We start from the raw sequence: 16411 nt of genomic DNA, 5'->3' as shown, positions 1-16411 counted from the left end.
AAAATCTTGTAGGAACACTGAGCTGAATTATAAAAAAAATAAGAATGTAACCATCTCATTGCTTTACAAACAACAAAAAATGCTTTGGGTTGGGGAATAGGTCTGTAGGAAGCTGCTCACTACTTGTTCCTTTTTTTGCCTTCCAGCAAACCATTGGTCAAGCGACTGCAGCAAAGTATCCTCGATCCAGCCAGCCCTCAGCCACTGGAGGGAAAGTCACAGCCCAGAATGCAAAATCACCCACCGTCAGTTGCGGCATCCAGTCAATAAAGGTTGTAGACTGAATGCCTCGTCAACAAAAATACCAACAACTTGAAATGAGTGGAGGTAACATTGTGAAAACCAGTGAAATCTACAGTTTGTTCCATATCTGAAGACTGAGGATCTTAAGTTGTGAGCTGTTGCCATTATTAAATTAATGTTAATGACATAACTCAGGAGCAAAGTTGCAAATGCGTTCTTGGGCGTTCAGTGTCAAATGAAAGTATTTTGCAATGTATGTAACTTTCTGCTTGTGCTCGGAGTGTATCAATAATTTTTAAATGCTGTAAAATTCAATATATTGACTGCACAGGGTTTAAAAATGACATCTCAACTTTTGGCCTGTTGACTAAAGATCACTGTTGCACAATGCATGCAGTTTTTAAATAGTGGTGGGGCTAGATTCTATAAAAATTCCATGAGTTTCAGCACTGAAGCATCTTTTAAGTAGAACTTTGGGGGAAATTATGTGTTCTCAACCATGAGTTTTGTTTAAAAATATAGCGTCAGTCGTTGTATAAATCCTCATCCGTTTGTGGCTTAAAGAGATGCAGCTCATCAATGGGAATTGTATAAACCAATGTTTCTCCACTGTATTCTACATCTACCACAGGTATGAAAAATAATTAAAAATGCAAACTAGTTTTTAGATTTTAAGTGCTTTGTGATGTTGCAATGAAGTGGTTGTTGCATCAAAATGAATTATTTTAATCATATTACATTTTGTTGATAATGCAGGATCAAGTACTGCTCTTAAATAACACATTCTCAGTTCCATTTCCTGTCAGCTGGTTCCATTATAAACTATAGTATGTTGTCATAATGTCTTAAAATATCCCTTTTCCTGTCACATAGATGAGCTGTCTTAGCTACTGATGACATGTAAGATACAAATTGCCACTTTAATGCTACAGTCTATATATTCCATTAAAGCTTCTGACTGGGATGCATCATCAAGTACCCTTTAATGTATTGATCTTGTAAAATTATAGCAGCTGTCCTTTATTCTCTAAATAGGAGTTCAGAGAAGGGGTTAATGGCCATATTAAGTGAGTTTTGGCCTAAGCAATCTCCATTTCTGACATCGTAATTGGAAGTTGTAAACCTGTGAATACATGCAACTCTTAGAAGCTTGCTGAAGTGGTGCACGCATGTATGAGCAGAGCACCTGCCTGCTGCCTTTACAGGAGAATGGTGCAGTGCAATTAGGAAGAGGAATACTGATAGTTTTTGAAACTGTATAGTTTTGTGTACTTCATTATGCAGTAAGAAGAGACAGCGATAGATTGGCAGTGTTATGGGGGGTTTATATATCCAACCTATGGTGGAAATCCATTGTAACTGTTCAGAGCAAAAGTGTTCTTGAGCCTGACCCATCCCATGTTCTTCAACACACTGATGTGAGGCTTAGCACAGCCCCGTGTGAGATCATGTTTTTAACTGGTCACCAAAAATTCCAGCTTTTGTATTCATTTTCATAATTAAAATCTGCTTGTGTAAAATTTTGTTTGCCAAATGTATTTATGGTTTGAAATTCCAGTTTATGTGCAATTTATAATTCCTATTGATATGTACAGAGTTGAAGAGTTTTGATCATTTTAAGAGCACAAATGTAAAGTTTGACTTGAAAGTATAATTATAAATTACTTCTGTATAAAAGTGTGTATATACAATTCATATTTTTAAACCTTTGTATTGCAAATTTTTAACTTCTGATAAATGTGTCGTCTCATTGCTTTATGAATTTTATTCCACAGTAAAAATACAAATTGTTCTTTGGTATTTTTTCATACACATTATGCATTCTTACAAATAATCGTTACTCTATGTAGCTTTAGCATAAAAATAAATGGCACCCAAATATCAAACCTATTTTGTAAAGGATACCCTGAAATGTATAATGTTCTTGCGAACAAATGTATAAAGATTGTGACCTACACTGTAGCCAGCAAACTTTTTTGTAAATGTTATATATTTAATAATTGATATCTGGATTGCTTGCAAGGCTAAGACTGTAATCTGGTGGGGGGGTGGCGGTTCAAAATTAGAGTAAAGCTTGAATAGTTTATAACAATCTGAAATATATAATAAGTTTAATTTGAGAGTTTTGTTTTGGATTAATCTCTGTCTTGGCTACTGCTGTCAATATGTACACTGCATGTTTGTGAATCCTCAATGTACGAGAACCATCTTAGAGGGCTAGTAATTGTAGTTTGTACTAAATTATATGTAGTTGATTGAAAAATTCTGTATCCACTATATATTGTATACATGCAATACCATATTAGTGCAGTCCAAACGAGCTCTTGTGATCAAATGATGCCCTCTGAAAGACGACATCAATACGAGTACTTTGCTAGGACATAAAACATCTTGGAATTAATAAGTTGAGTTGGATAAGTATCTGAAGGAAAAAAAATTGCAGGGCTACAGGAAAAGGGCAGGGGAGTGGGACTAGCTGAGAGTCGACACAGGACCGATGGGCCGAATGGTTGCCTTTCGTGCTTGTAACCATTCTGTGATTCTAAACTATAATCTTGTGTTTAGGGTTTGCCTAAATGTATTCAACTTTGTGCATCATCTTGTATATGTCTAAATTTTTCAAAATGGTCACTTGATGGTGTAGACCAGAGAACTTTGTACTATAGATGGAAGCTTTCCTTGTTCTTTATAGCAAAATCATCAATGCATTTTTTTAAGAACATGTTTATGATTTGCTACAGATATGAAATGCTTTGATTGAGGTCACCAGTAGCCAAATAAAATCTTCCCATCAGATGCTTTGACATAGTTCAGTTGGGATTCTACAATAACTCAATTTATGAAACCTGCACTTTGCCTGGGTCTTCGCATAAGAGAAGCCTAGAAAATAAAAATCAAGTAGTTCAAAGAATGTGCTAAATAAACTGGAAATGGATTTGGGTGGGGAGGTGGGTGTGACGAGAAATGTAACTTGTTTTTATAACCTTTTATCATTCATCTGCTATATGTTACTAATATTGTACAACAAAATAAATTTGGCCTTTTTTATTTTACCCAAGTATTTAATATCCATAAACTCTGGGAATCAGACTGGCCCTTCATTTATATATTTATATTCTTTTGAAGGTTATGCTTCCAAATTGATGTTTTGGAGCTGGTGGAAGCCTGAGGCAAGATGTCCAAAAGAATGTACGCAAGTTAAATTTTATGTATAAAAACCTGAGTCTAAAAAAAATCAAAAGATCCGTCTTGTCGACAAAGGACTTGTTTTAAATCTCATACAAGAACCAGCAGCTATTTTAAGTATTATTTCCTTGCAATGTTAACTTCAGAGAATTTGAAATCGTGTAAGACAATGGAAAAACATAGTATGGGTAATGGGATTATCTGATTGTTGCTCATTAATTGCAGGTAAGAAAAAGGAGCCGATTGTTGAATAATTTAATGTTGATTTAAATGTTACTCACATGTTTGTTTATACATTTAACATGTAAACACTTTTGACTTGACTTCATAAATCTCTACACACAACCACGTGGCTCACTGGTGACCATCAGTTCTCCATTGTAATAATGCTTATTTGTAGTAATGCCCAGCTTTATATATTCAACTATTCATTACTCAGGAGCATTTCTCCTTTCTCACAATTACCCAAACTTTATTTTGGGAGGAATATTATTTAATATGGACTAGGCCTTTCTTTGCTGTTTGAGTGAAGTAGTGTTTTTCTATAACAAACTTTTATTTTTATAGTGCCTTTAATGTAGTAAACCGCCCCAAGGTGCTTCGCAGGAGCGATATCAAACACACTTTGACAGCGAGCCAAGGAGAAATTGGGGCAATTAACCAAAAGCTTGGTCGAAGAGGTAAGTTTTAAGAGAGGTCGAGGAGCGGTTTCGGGAAGAAATTCCAGCAGCTGAAGGCATGGCCGCTAATGGTAGTTCTGAATTTGTCCCCTTCACAAGCTCACAGGACAATTATAGATGAGGAAGGTCATTCAACCAGTCTTAATTAATTCATCCAGAAAGACACTAGTCTACCCATTGTTCCATCCATTTAGTTATTCGATGCATGGGCGTTTTGCCTCCACTACTCCATCCAGGACTCCATTCCACATATCCATCCTTTTCGCTGTAGTAGTACCAGTAGTGCTGATTCATAAGCCTCTTTTGAAGTGATTCATCAAATCATATATAAAATTTTAAAATAATGTTCCCAAACTCTCAGAAATGACAGTGTTGTCTTTTGTATTTACAGTAAATAGTTGACATGTCACATACTTAATTTGAGGTGGGGCCAAGAATGACCTGTTCTAGCATGAGAATGCTGCACTGGCACCATAGCATCTCTGCTTGTTTCCTTGCCATTCACTTGAGCAGCAGGATGGCTCCAAATTAAGCAATGCAATCTTTAGGAAACTGTACATTTCTGTGAAGATTGCACACCATTAATTTCCTTTCTGATCTTTTCTGTAATGGAAGACACAAAAAAATAATTTAGTTCCGATTAAGAATTCCACAAAAGATTGGTCTGTGTACTAGCATTTTCACTTTATAATTTTGTGTTTCATTTTACCTATTAATCCATTCTACTCCTGTTCCAAACACTTGTTTACAAAATGTACTAGGAATGTAAACCGACAGAAACCATGCAAGTACCTGTAACAAAAACAAACTTTCCTGGGAAATAAAAGGTTGCCACACAAGATAAAAGTTCATGGGGTTGGGGGTAATAGTAGCATGGATAGAAGATTGGCTAACTAATAGAAAACACAGTCGGGATAAATGGTTCATTCTCTCGTTGGCAACCAGTAACTGCTGGGGTGCCGCAGGGATCGGGGCTGGGACCCCAACTGTTTACAATCTAAAAGACTTGGAAGAAGGGACTGAATGTAACATAGCCAAGTTTGCTGACGATACAAAGATGGGAGGAAAAGCAATGCGTGAGGAGGACACACAAAATCTGCAAAAGGACATAGGCTAAGTGAATGGGCAAAAATTTGACACATGGAGTATAATGTTGGAATGTGTGAGGTCATGCACTTTGGCAGAAAAAAAAATCAAAGAGCAAGTTATTGTTTAAATGAAGATTGCAAAGTGCTGCAGTACAGCAGGACCTGGGGGTACTTGTGCATGAAACATAAAAGGATAGTATGCAAGTACAGCAAGTGATCAGGAAGGCCAATGGTATCTTGGCCTTTATTCCAAAGGGGATGGAGTATAAAAGCAGGGAAATCTTGCTACAGTTACACAGGGTATTGGTGAGGCCACACCTGGAATACTGCGTGCAGTTTTGGTTTCCATATTTACGAAAGAATATATTTGCTTTGGAGGCAGTTCAGAGAAGGTTCACTAGGTTGATTCCGGGGATGAGGAGATTGGGCCTCTACGTATTGGAATTCAGAAGAATGAGAGGTGATCTTATTGAAACGTATAAGATTATGAGGGGGCTTGACAAGGTAGATGCAGAGAGGATGTTTCCACTGATGGGGGAGACTAGAATAAGGGGCTGCCCATTTAAAACGGAGATAAGGAGGAATTTCTTCTCAGAGTTGTGAATCTGTGGAATTCGCTGCCTCAGAGAACTGTGGAAGCTAGGACATTAAGAAACTGTCTATTTCTATCTTAACCCCTTATTGTTTGAATAAATTTGAGAGAAGCGGGCGGGGAAATGGAGCTGAGTCCATGATCAGATCAGCCATGATCTTATTGAATGGTGGAGCAGGCTCGAGGGGCCTTATGGCCTACTCCTGTTCCTATTTCTTATGTTCTTAAATGATGTTTAGAATCTGGAAGCTAGATCCTACAAATCCCCTGGGAGGACAGATGCCCCAACATTAGCGTCCTCGACCCGGCCAACATCCCCAACATTGAATCACTGACCACACTTGATCAGCTCTGCTGGGCAGGGCACACTGTCCGCATGCCAGACACGAGATTCCCAAAGCAAGCGCTCTACTCAGAACTCCTTCAAGGCAAACGAGTCAAAGGTGAGCAGCGGAAACGTTACAAGGACACCCTGACACCTGGGAGTCCCTGGCCAAAGACCGCCCTAAGTGGAGGAAGTGCAGCCAGGAGGGTGCTGAGGTCCTCGAGTCTCATCGCCGCCAACGGAAAGAGTGTGTAGCAAAGCAGTCCCACCCACCCCTTCCCTCAACGACTATTTGTCCCACCTGTGACAGAGACTGTGGTTCTCGTATTGGACTGTACAGCCACCTCAGAACTCATGTTAAGATTAGAAGCAAGTCTTCCTCTATTCCGAGGGACTGCCTATGATGATATATAAACTGGCTGGACTCCAGTAGATAAATTAGCATTTGTAATGTTGTGAAGGGAGTGTGGACTGATGCTATCTGCACAAAAATGATTTATCAATAGAGGTGTGTGAGATAAATAGTTTCCACAGTACAATGAACTCAAGTTTAAGCTACCAATAAACTTCCCTGGTGGGAGGTTTACCTCTAACTCTGAGCATATAAGATAGTGGAAGTTTGGTAGAGAATCCAAAATAAATCAAAATCAAGTTTGCCAGTGAATGGCATTAGGATTTATTGTTTCTTTAAGTTACAAACCCATAAGGTTTAGATGAGCTGCTCGTGGAGAATGTTCATACCCAAATACATTATTTTGTGAATTTGATGTGAAAATCAGACTGTCATATTACTTTAACAGCAGTTAGCCAAGCAAAAGTCACCATATAAAATGAGTAGCCAAATGTTTGGCTTGTTTTAAAAAAAAAACTATATATACAACAGTTGTAGTGTTAAGGCAGTATATGCACCTGCTGCCTTGACCTCCTCTTGCCCACCCAGATACCCTACTTAACCCGATACTAACCATTAATCAGTCCATCAGCACAGTTGCTATGTCCTTCAAAACTCATCACTCCATTCTCTTTAACCACTGTTCCATTTTCAACCTTTACTTTTCAAAGTCCTGCCACATGACCTATGTGACTCCAGCTTGCTATCTCTCAACTTACTGGACCTCCGTGTCTTCAACACCATTGACCACACAATATCTGTCCATCACTATCTCCAGGCAGCCCTCTCGTTCTAACCACTACTTATTTGCATCAGAGACATAGGGTAGATTTAATTAATTTATGTTCTTGCTGCAAAACTTCACACACTGGGAGCACATATCAGGAAAGTGTAAAATCGATCCTATCTCAGCCAACAGCTTTTCCTCCCTTACCCATGTAGTAATCTCTGGTGTGCCCCAAGGCTATCCTATTCCCTCACCTCACCTTCATATATATATTACTCCTTGGTGACATCATCCAGAAGCATAGGTTCAGCTTCCATTTGTACCCCGATGACAATCACTTTCTAAGTCTCCAATTCCTCCATCAGCGACTCATTCCACCTACTTGTCAAGTATTAAGATTTGGTTGGGACAAAACATCCTCCAGTTCAATGTAGGAAAAGCCATCCACTTCTGCTCCTGTAAACACCAATGCACCTTCAGACCCACCTCTATCAACCCTCCCAACTGCCACCGGCTCTTGTGAAAATATATAATGAATGAGTCTTGTTTGCATATTCAAATCCCACAATAGCCGACTCCTGTTGTACAACCTTGCATATCTTCCTATATCCTGCCTTCTAGAACTCTATCCACTAGAAGTTGCACCTCATCACTCCCTACCTTCAAAAGCCAACTTTTCTTCCCTCCTTCCACAATCTTGCAAAGCAATCAAAGATATGTCTCTGCACGTGAGGAGTGCTATAGAAATGTAAGCTGTCATATTTAATAATATTGGAAGGCCCTGAATTTGCAGTCAGAGGCTTCCCACCGGGAAATGCCTCCAATCCACAAAGAAGATCCCTACCTCGGGATCCGCGGCAACTTGCATTCCTGTGCCTCTCCGGGTAGAGGCCCACGGAATCCCCATAAGCATAAATGGCAATACATCTACACATCAAATAAATGTTTTTTTAAATTACATATTTAAAACAAGGAGATAAAAAATAACCTTACCTTATTGTACAAGTTTTTTAATGTTTAAATGATTAAATTAAAACTCTTGTGCTGGTAAAAGCAGCATATGCAATAACCTGGAACTTATGCATCTGTAGGGGCTGCAAAATATGGGCCATTTTCTAATCAAGCATTACAATCATGTAAATTTCATAATCCAATAAATGCATCACATTTTCTTGATAAATCTGACATACCCTGTAGGTTGCCAACCAAACGATAGGGTCTATGCATAATTTATCCTATTTACACTTGCTGCTGGAATCCTCGTTGAAGCAAGTGCCCATACATAAGAAATAGGAGCAGGAGTAGGCCATTTGGCCCCTCGAGCCTGCTCCGCCATTCAAGAAGATTATGGCTGATCTGATCTTGGCCTCAATTCCACTTCCCTGCCTGCTCCGATAACCCTTGACTCCTTTATTGTTCAAAAATCTGTCTTTCTCCACCTTAAATATATTCAATGACCCAGCCTCCACAGCTCTCTGGCGTAGAGCATTCAAAGATTTACAACCCTCAGAGAAGAAATTCCTCCTCATCTCCATTTTAAATGGGCGACCCCTTATTCTGAAACTATGCCCCCTAGATTCCCCCATGATGGGAAACATCCTCTCTGCATCCACCTTGCCAAGCCCCCTCAGAATCTTATACGTTTCAATAAGATCACCTAATTTCCAATTAGTTATAGGCCCAAACTTTCTTCATAAGACAACCCCTTCATCTCAGGAATCAAGCTTGTGTACCTTCTCTTAACTGCCTCCAATGCAAGTATATCGCTCCTTAAATAAGGAGACCAAAACTGTATGCTGTACTCCAGGTCTGGTCTCCCCAATGCCCTGTACAGTTGTAGCAGGACTTCCCTGTTTTTATACCCTATCCCCCTTGCAGTAAAGGCCAACATTCCATTTGCCTTGCTAATTACTTGCTGTACCTGCAAGTTAACATGTTGTGTTTCATGTACACGGACCCCCAGATCCCTCTGTACCACAGCATTTTGTAATCTCCATTTAAATAATAATTCGCTTTTTTATTTTTCCTACCAAAGTGGATAACCTCACATTTTCCCACATCATACTCTATCTGCCAAATGTTTGCCCACTCACTTCGCCTATCTATATCCCTTTGTAGATTCTTTGCATCCTTCTCTGGCTTCTGCAAGGCACTAAAACACAAATCCATGCCAACACAAATCCCACCCAGCCCATATAGAGGCTGCCACTTTCAATACTGTGAAGACAAATTTAACTTAAAGGGAAGAAAAATGACATTCTGTGCATGGATCAGTGCACTGAGTGTGCAATGTTGCTGCATATCCAAATATTTTCCCTCATTTCATTTTTAAGTTTGACATAGCAAGCACAGCAAATCTTAAAGTAGATTGATGTTACCATTGGTATAACTCAGCTTAAAAACAGGAATGTTCTACTGCTGCCACACCAAAGCTACACACAATATCATAGCTATTGCCAGTAATGCTGTTTTCAGCTCATGTCAGATGATAATGGCTCTGAAATTCCTTGGGCAGCGATCCTGGTAATTACAACAGGATGTGCTGCCCTTGCTACTGTTATGTGGGGTCAGGGGAGGTTCTGTAATTTAAAAATCCACTCAGATGACCAACAGCCCATACAAATTGGAAAGTGACATGACTGCTGCTATTAAATATCTTGGCATTTCCATAACCATAAGGTCAAGGATGCACCTGTTTGCTGGTGATTCTAATGTTCAGCATCATTCATAGCTCACCTGGCCAGAGCTTAACTAGACCAACCGTATCATTAGCATGACTGCAAGAGCAGGACAGAGGCTGAAAACTTAGACAACTCCTGACCCCTCAACGTTTCTCCTGTCTACAAGACTCAAGTCAGAGGAATGATGGAAAACTCACCATTCACCTGGATGGGCACAGCTGCCACAATACTACAACACAAGAAGCTCAACACTATCCAGGACAGAGCAGTCTGCATGATCGGTGTTCCTGCCATTGGATTCAATATCCCCTTCCTTCATTGTGGTAGTACCATCGCCACAGGGACTGTGGCAGTTCAAGAAGAACCACCACTGCCTGAGGGTAACCAGGAATGGGCAATATAAATAAGGCTTTGCCAGCATTGCTCATAGCTCAAGAAATTTTTTTTTTAAATTAGAAACAAGTCGACATCATAACGTGTCAAATTTAATTTAATTTGACAAATTAAATAGGGTGTGTAATTTGATTAGTATAAACATGTGACTGTCACCAACCACCAGCAACATCTGCAGTTCATTCTCACCTGATGATTAATACAATAGATCGAATAACATGATAGATATAAAATACCATCAGCTCGCAAATGTGTCAGTCTGTACAAAACTAGGACAGGCCAGGATATTCAGATTGTCACTGTCACCTGTTTAGATGAATTAGCAAATCAGCATTCTAAATCTGCTAGCCCCCATTCTGCTTTATTTTTCTACCCCAGCCCTTCTATCTCCTCTCCTGACATGCTGTGATACAGTTGCTCATGTCCTAGCAGTCTGTAACTGCTGGCAGAAAACAACAACTTGCATTTCAATAGGACCTTTAATGAGGCAGTTAAGCACCCGGACAGTACGAGGGGGAGGTAACTGAAAGCACAGTCGGAGGTGGTGTGAGGAGTATTTTAAAGATGGGGAGAGATGTAGTAAGGTCCAGGGTGTGCAGGCAAGATTGCTGTACCACTGATGGTTGGTGGGAGAGGAAATGAACGTGCAGATGTTTGAGAGTTGGAAGAGTAGAAGATGTGGGAAGAGAAATCTAGGAGTTCGGCGGGCAGGAGGTCAGTTGTCGCAGAAGTAGAAGGTGCAAGGTCACAGAGAGATACGAACACCTATGTGCAGAGGGACAGGGAGACAATGGAGGTTGGGAAGTATAAGGGTGACGAGACAGGCAACGGTGGTTAGAGTTTTTGCAAGGTGGATGCTTCGAGGCCAACAAAGAGGATATTGGAAAAATCAAATCTAGAAGTAACAAAGAGACTCACTGTTACATTATTCAACCATGTGAAAGCAACACCATCAAGTTAGAATCATTGGGGCCGATTTTCAGCGCATCACCACCCACTGCCACCGGCATTCCTCCTGGGGTGGCCTGGAGCGGGCGGGAAGGGAGAGCCGCCTGGAACCGCCCGCTAACATCAGCGGACGGCCAAGTGGCACAACTGAGCTCCCAGATTCCTGTGGGTGGGAGTCGGTGGGACTCGGCGGCAGAACAGGGATGGCTGGCTGGAGGCTGGTCTGTCCCTGACAGTGAGTATAAAGAACCTGAAAAAAAGGTAAGTGAACATTTTAATACTTTCTGTCAACAGCGACTTACCTGGATGGGGTCCCCTGAAGATCTTCAGATACTTTCTTAATTTTTTGCTGTTGTTTTTTTTCAGGTCTTCAACCCTCCGTGGGCCCGACTCCATCCTCGGCGGCACTTGGGCGGCAAGAGCCTCTGCCGCCGAGAATGAGACTTCCCGCCCGCTGACGCCCAGATTGGCGGCGTACGTCATTTGCCACCCGCCGACCTTCAAGGGACCGTCTTCATGAATATCCCGCCCAAAGTACCGTCCAGTACCTTGGTGGCCATCGGCGGCACTTGCTGAAAATCGGCCCCATTGAATCAAAGAATGGTTACAGCACGGAAGAAGGCCGTTCAGCCCATCGAGCCCAGAATTGGGCACAGTACTCCAACTGGGGCCAAACCAGTGTTTTATACAGGTTCGTCATAATTTCCACACTTGTGTGAGGATGTGCAAGAGGCCAGCATTGGATGAATGCAGAGATCTCGGAAAGTTGTAGGGCTGGATGAGGTTACAGAGAGGGAGGGGTGAGGCCATGGAAGGATTTGAAAACAAAGATGAGAATGTTTAAATTGTGGCGTGGCTGGACCGAGAGCCAATGTAGGTCAGTGAGCACAGGGCTGATGGGTGAATGGGACTTGGTGCGAGTTAGGATACGGGCACAAATTAGGATATGGGCACTTTTTGCTTCTTAAAGGTGTAACATATAAAGCAATGCCAAGCCAGTACTGAGTGTTTGGTTGCTGATTGTCGTCCAGAACAGGAATACATATCAATCTGCATACGGCCATTTACTAACAAGTTCCACTGATGATGTAACCTGAGCATGTCTTTGCTGAATGCGGAGATCCAAAATGATGGGACTGTATGGAGCAGAAAAATACCTCACACCCCTCAAAAGTCCCACACAATGCAGGACGTTGTTTAACTTATTTTCAGTATCTAAACAGATAGAATACTATATAAAGAAAGCATTTCTATAGCGCCTTTCACGACCTCAGAACATCCCAAAGTGCATTAAGTCAATTAAGTACTTTTTAAAGTGTAGTCACTGTTGCAATATATTGAACTACCTCCTCCCTGGACTTACTTTCTCCTTCGTATGTACAATGTGTGTATGCACTGAATCCATGTTCAGAGGGAAATGACTTATAAAACTAATATGTACCATAGATGTGGAGGGAGACATTGAAGAATGCTGCCATTTAACCACGTGCCTGGGTACTAAGAATAACTTTATTTACTTGCCAATTATGGCTATTATTACAACCACCTTTAGAACTTGCAGAGAAATACCTCAATTGTTCTGAATGTATGTAATTATTTGCTTTATGTATTTTACCTGCTGTTGCCAACCACCATGTAATGTTTAATATGTGTTTAAGTAGAACTTACTATTCATTCCTGAAATGTGTCACTATGCATCTGGTATGCAAATCTCAGAAACAGGACATTGCAATCTTATCCATTATGATTATGCATTTTTCTTTTTCTCAATTTTCTTACTTTTAAAACTTGTTTGATCCTCTCAAGTTTTTGTCATCATCCTAACTATGTTATTTTGTTCTTTTACCCTCAACCACCTTTTAGATCAGTAACAGTTTTCTATTTAGCAGTTTGAATGTCATTCAACCCATTAGCTCCCTCTCGGTGGTTGGTATATCTGTTGATTTTCTGCCCCGCCCCTCCTCTTTGTCCCAACTTTACTTCAATGCCTGCTTATCTTTCACTCTTCAGGTGGTACACACCCAAAACGTTATATAACCTGTCTTTTCTTTATACAGGTACCTGTTATGTATGGAGAAAGAGTCAGACTGAACACTGTGAGCTCAAAGTAAAGTGTGACCGTAGTCTTTTATTGCAGGTCTCCAGAGTGCCTCTCCAACCTGTGAGGCCTCCTTAAATACCTGTGCTCCCAAGGAATTATGGGATCCCTTGGGACTACAGGGGATGAGCCCTCTGGTGGCTGTACAGAGTAAATACAAGTTCACATATATAACAACATTCCCCCCCCAAAGTCAATAGTGTAACTATTTACAATGTGAGTCGATCTGGGTCCCTTCTTGCCCTGGTTGATCGTCTTGGTGTGAAAGCTGATATTGTTGAATCATTTGTTGGGCCCTCGCTGGGCTGTTGTGCAGCTGGCCTTGCTGGGCTGCCTGGTGTGTTGGGTCCTGCTGGGCTGCTGTGGATGATGGGTTCTGCTTCGTAGCCAACCGTGGTGCCAGTTGTCACTAGTGTGTATGTTGGGGGATCAAAAAAGGTAGGGTCCAAGGTGGGTTGCTCAGGATAGTCCGTAAATCTGAGTTTGATTTGGTCCAAGTGTTTCCGGTGAATGAGTCAATTTGAAAGTTTGACCCGAAACACCCTGCGCCCCTCTTTGGCTACGACAGTGCCGGGAAGCCACTTGGGACCTTGTCCATAATTCAATACAAATACAGGATCATTGATTTCAATCTCACGTGACACATTTGCTCTATCATGGTATGTATTTTGTTGAAGCTGCTTGCTCTCTACCTGTTCATGTAGATCAGGGTGAACTAACGAGAGCCTTGTCTTAAGTGTCCTTTTCATGAGCAGTTCAGCGGGTGGGATCCCAGTGAGCGAGTCGGGTCTCATGCGGTAGCTAAGCAGGACTCGGGATAGGCGAGTCTGCAGTTACCCTCTTCAAGCCTTGCTTGATGGTTTGCACTGCTCTCTCTGCCTGACCATTGGACACTGGTTTAAACGGGGCAGATGTGACATGTTTGATCCTGTTACGGGTCATGAATTCTTTGAAATCAGCACTGGTAAAACATGGCCCGTTGTCGCTCACCAGGACATTGGGTAAGTCGTGAGTGGCAAACATGCCCCGCAGGCTTTCAGTAGTGGCAGCAGACGTGCTAGCCGACATTATCTCACATTCAATCCACTTGGAATACGCGTCTACAATCACTAGGAAGATTTTACCCAAGAATGGGCCTGCATAGTCGACGTGTACCCTAGACCATGGTTTGGAGGGCCAAGACCATAAACTTAGCAGTGCCTTCCTGGGTACATTGCTTAACTGCGAGCATGTATTACATCTGTGAACGCAGGACTCTAAGTCCGCATCGATACCGGGCCACCACACATGGGATCTGGCTATCGCTTTCATCACTACGATGCCTGGGTGGGTACTGTGATGGTCATTGATGAAGATGTCTCTGCCCTTCTTGGGGACCACTACTCGATTGCCCCACAGAAGGCAGTCTGCTTGTATAGACATTTCATCTTTGCGCTGCTGGAACGGCTTAATCTCTTCCTGCATTTCCACTGGGAGACTGGACCAGCTCCCGTGAAACACACAGTTTTTGACTAGAGATAATAAGGGGTTCTGGCTTGTCCAGGTTTTGATCTGCCAGGCAGTGACGGGTGATTGCTCACTCTCAAATGCTTCCATAACCATGCCTAGATCTGCAGGCTGCACCATTTCCACCCCCGTGGTGGGCAATGGCAGCTTACTGAGAGCATCGGCGCAGTTTTCTGTGCCTGGCCTGTGGCAGATGGAATAGTTAAATGCGGACAACGTGAGCGCCCATCTCTGGATGCGGGCCGATGCGTTGGTATTTATCCCTTTACTCTCGAAAAATAGGGATATAAGTGGCTTATGGTCAGTTTCCAATTAAAATTTTAGCCCAAACAGCTATTGATGCATTTTCTTTAGCCCATAAACACACGCTAACGCTTCTTTCTCAATCATGCGGTAGGCTCTCTCAGCCTTAGACAGACTCCTGGATGCATAAGCAACCGGTTGCAGTTTCCAAGAATCATTAGCTTGTTGCAATACACACCCGACGCCATATGATGACGCATCATATGCTAGTACCAAACGCTTACATGGATCATGCAACACAAGCAATTTGTTTTGAGCATAACAATTTTCTCGCTTTTACAAAGGCATTTTCTTAGCTTTTGCCCCAAACCCATTTGTCCCATTTTCATAGTAAAACATGCAGTGGTTCTAACAGTGTGCTGAGACCTGGTAAGAAGTTACCCAAGTAGTTCAGGAGTCCCAGAAACGACCGCAGCTCCGTCACGTTCTGTGGCCTCGGTGCGTTCTCGATTGCCTCTGTCTTCGCGTTGGTGGGCCTGATGCCGTCCGCCGCAATCTTCCTTCCCAGGAACTCCACTTCAGGCACCAGGAAAACGCAATTCAAGTGTTTTAACCTGAGCCCCACGCGGTTGAGTCGACTAAGAACCTCCTCCAGGTTCTGGAGATGCTCGACTGTGTTCCGACGTGTGACCAAGATGTTGTCCTGCAAGACCACGGTGTGCGGGACCGACTTCAGTAAACTTTCCATGTTTCTCTAGAATATCGGCGCCGCCGATCAAATTCCAAACGGGCATCTGTTATAAACAAAAAGACCTTTGTGCGTGTTGATGCAGGTGAGGGCCTTCGACGATTCCTCCAGTTCCTGCGTCATGAAGGTTAAAGTCAGATCCAGCTTCATGAACGTCTTTCCTCCCGCCAGCATTGCAAAGAGGTCATCTGCCTTTGGTAGTGGGTATTGGTCCTGCAAGGAGAAACGATTGATAGTTACATTGTAATCGCCACAGATTCTGATGGTGCCATCTCCCTTGAGGACAGGAACGATCAGACTGGCCCACTTATTGAACTCGATCGGTGAAATGATGCCCTCTCTTTGCAGTCGGTCTAGCTCGATCTCCACCCTTTCTCTCATCATGTATGGTACTGCTCTCGCCTTGTGATGGATGGATCACGCCCTCGGAATTAGGTGGATCTGCACTTTTGCTCCTTGGAATTTCACGATGCCTGGTTCGAACAGCGAAGGAAATTTGTTTAAGACCTGGGCACACGAAGTGTCGTCAGCGGGCGATAGCGCTCGGACGTCGTCCCAGTTC

At 42.1% G+C, this 16411-nt stretch overlaps 2 protein-coding genes across 3 annotated transcripts in view; one reads left to right on the top strand and one right to left on the bottom strand.

Annotated features, from left to right (window-relative positions):
* Positions 1 to 1955, top strand: part of poc5 (POC5 centriolar protein homolog (Chlamydomonas)) — a 173609-nt gene extending 171654 nt beyond the window's left edge. The window contains exon 12 of one of the 2 annotated variants that reach the window (XM_070886119.1): positions 147 to 1955. In XM_070886119.1, the coding sequence (XP_070742220.1) occupies positions 147 to 284 (138 nt within the window). In that variant the 3' untranslated portion in view covers positions 285 to 1955. The remainder of the gene's footprint in view (positions 1 to 146) is intronic. The other variant, XM_070886104.1, reaches the window with a different exon arrangement.
* A 199-nt stretch (positions 1956 to 2154) lies between these two features.
* The window catches only part of LOC139268110 (ankyrin repeat and death domain-containing protein 1B-like), a 97664-nt gene continuing 83407 nt past the window's right edge, over positions 2155 to 16411 (bottom strand). Inside the window, exon 15 of the mRNA XM_070886129.1 lies at positions 2155 to 4712. Coding sequence (XP_070742230.1) covers positions 4654 to 4712 — 59 coding nt within the window. The 3' untranslated portion in view covers positions 2155 to 4653. The remainder of the gene's footprint in view (positions 4713 to 16411) is intronic.

This window comes from Pristiophorus japonicus, chromosome 1 (assembly GCF_044704955.1).
Source record: "Pristiophorus japonicus isolate sPriJap1 chromosome 1, sPriJap1.hap1, whole genome shotgun sequence".
In the NCBI taxonomy this organism is placed as follows: domain Eukaryota; kingdom Metazoa; phylum Chordata; class Chondrichthyes; family Pristiophoridae; genus Pristiophorus; species Pristiophorus japonicus.
This window is presented reverse-complemented; position numbering and strand designations above follow the sequence as displayed.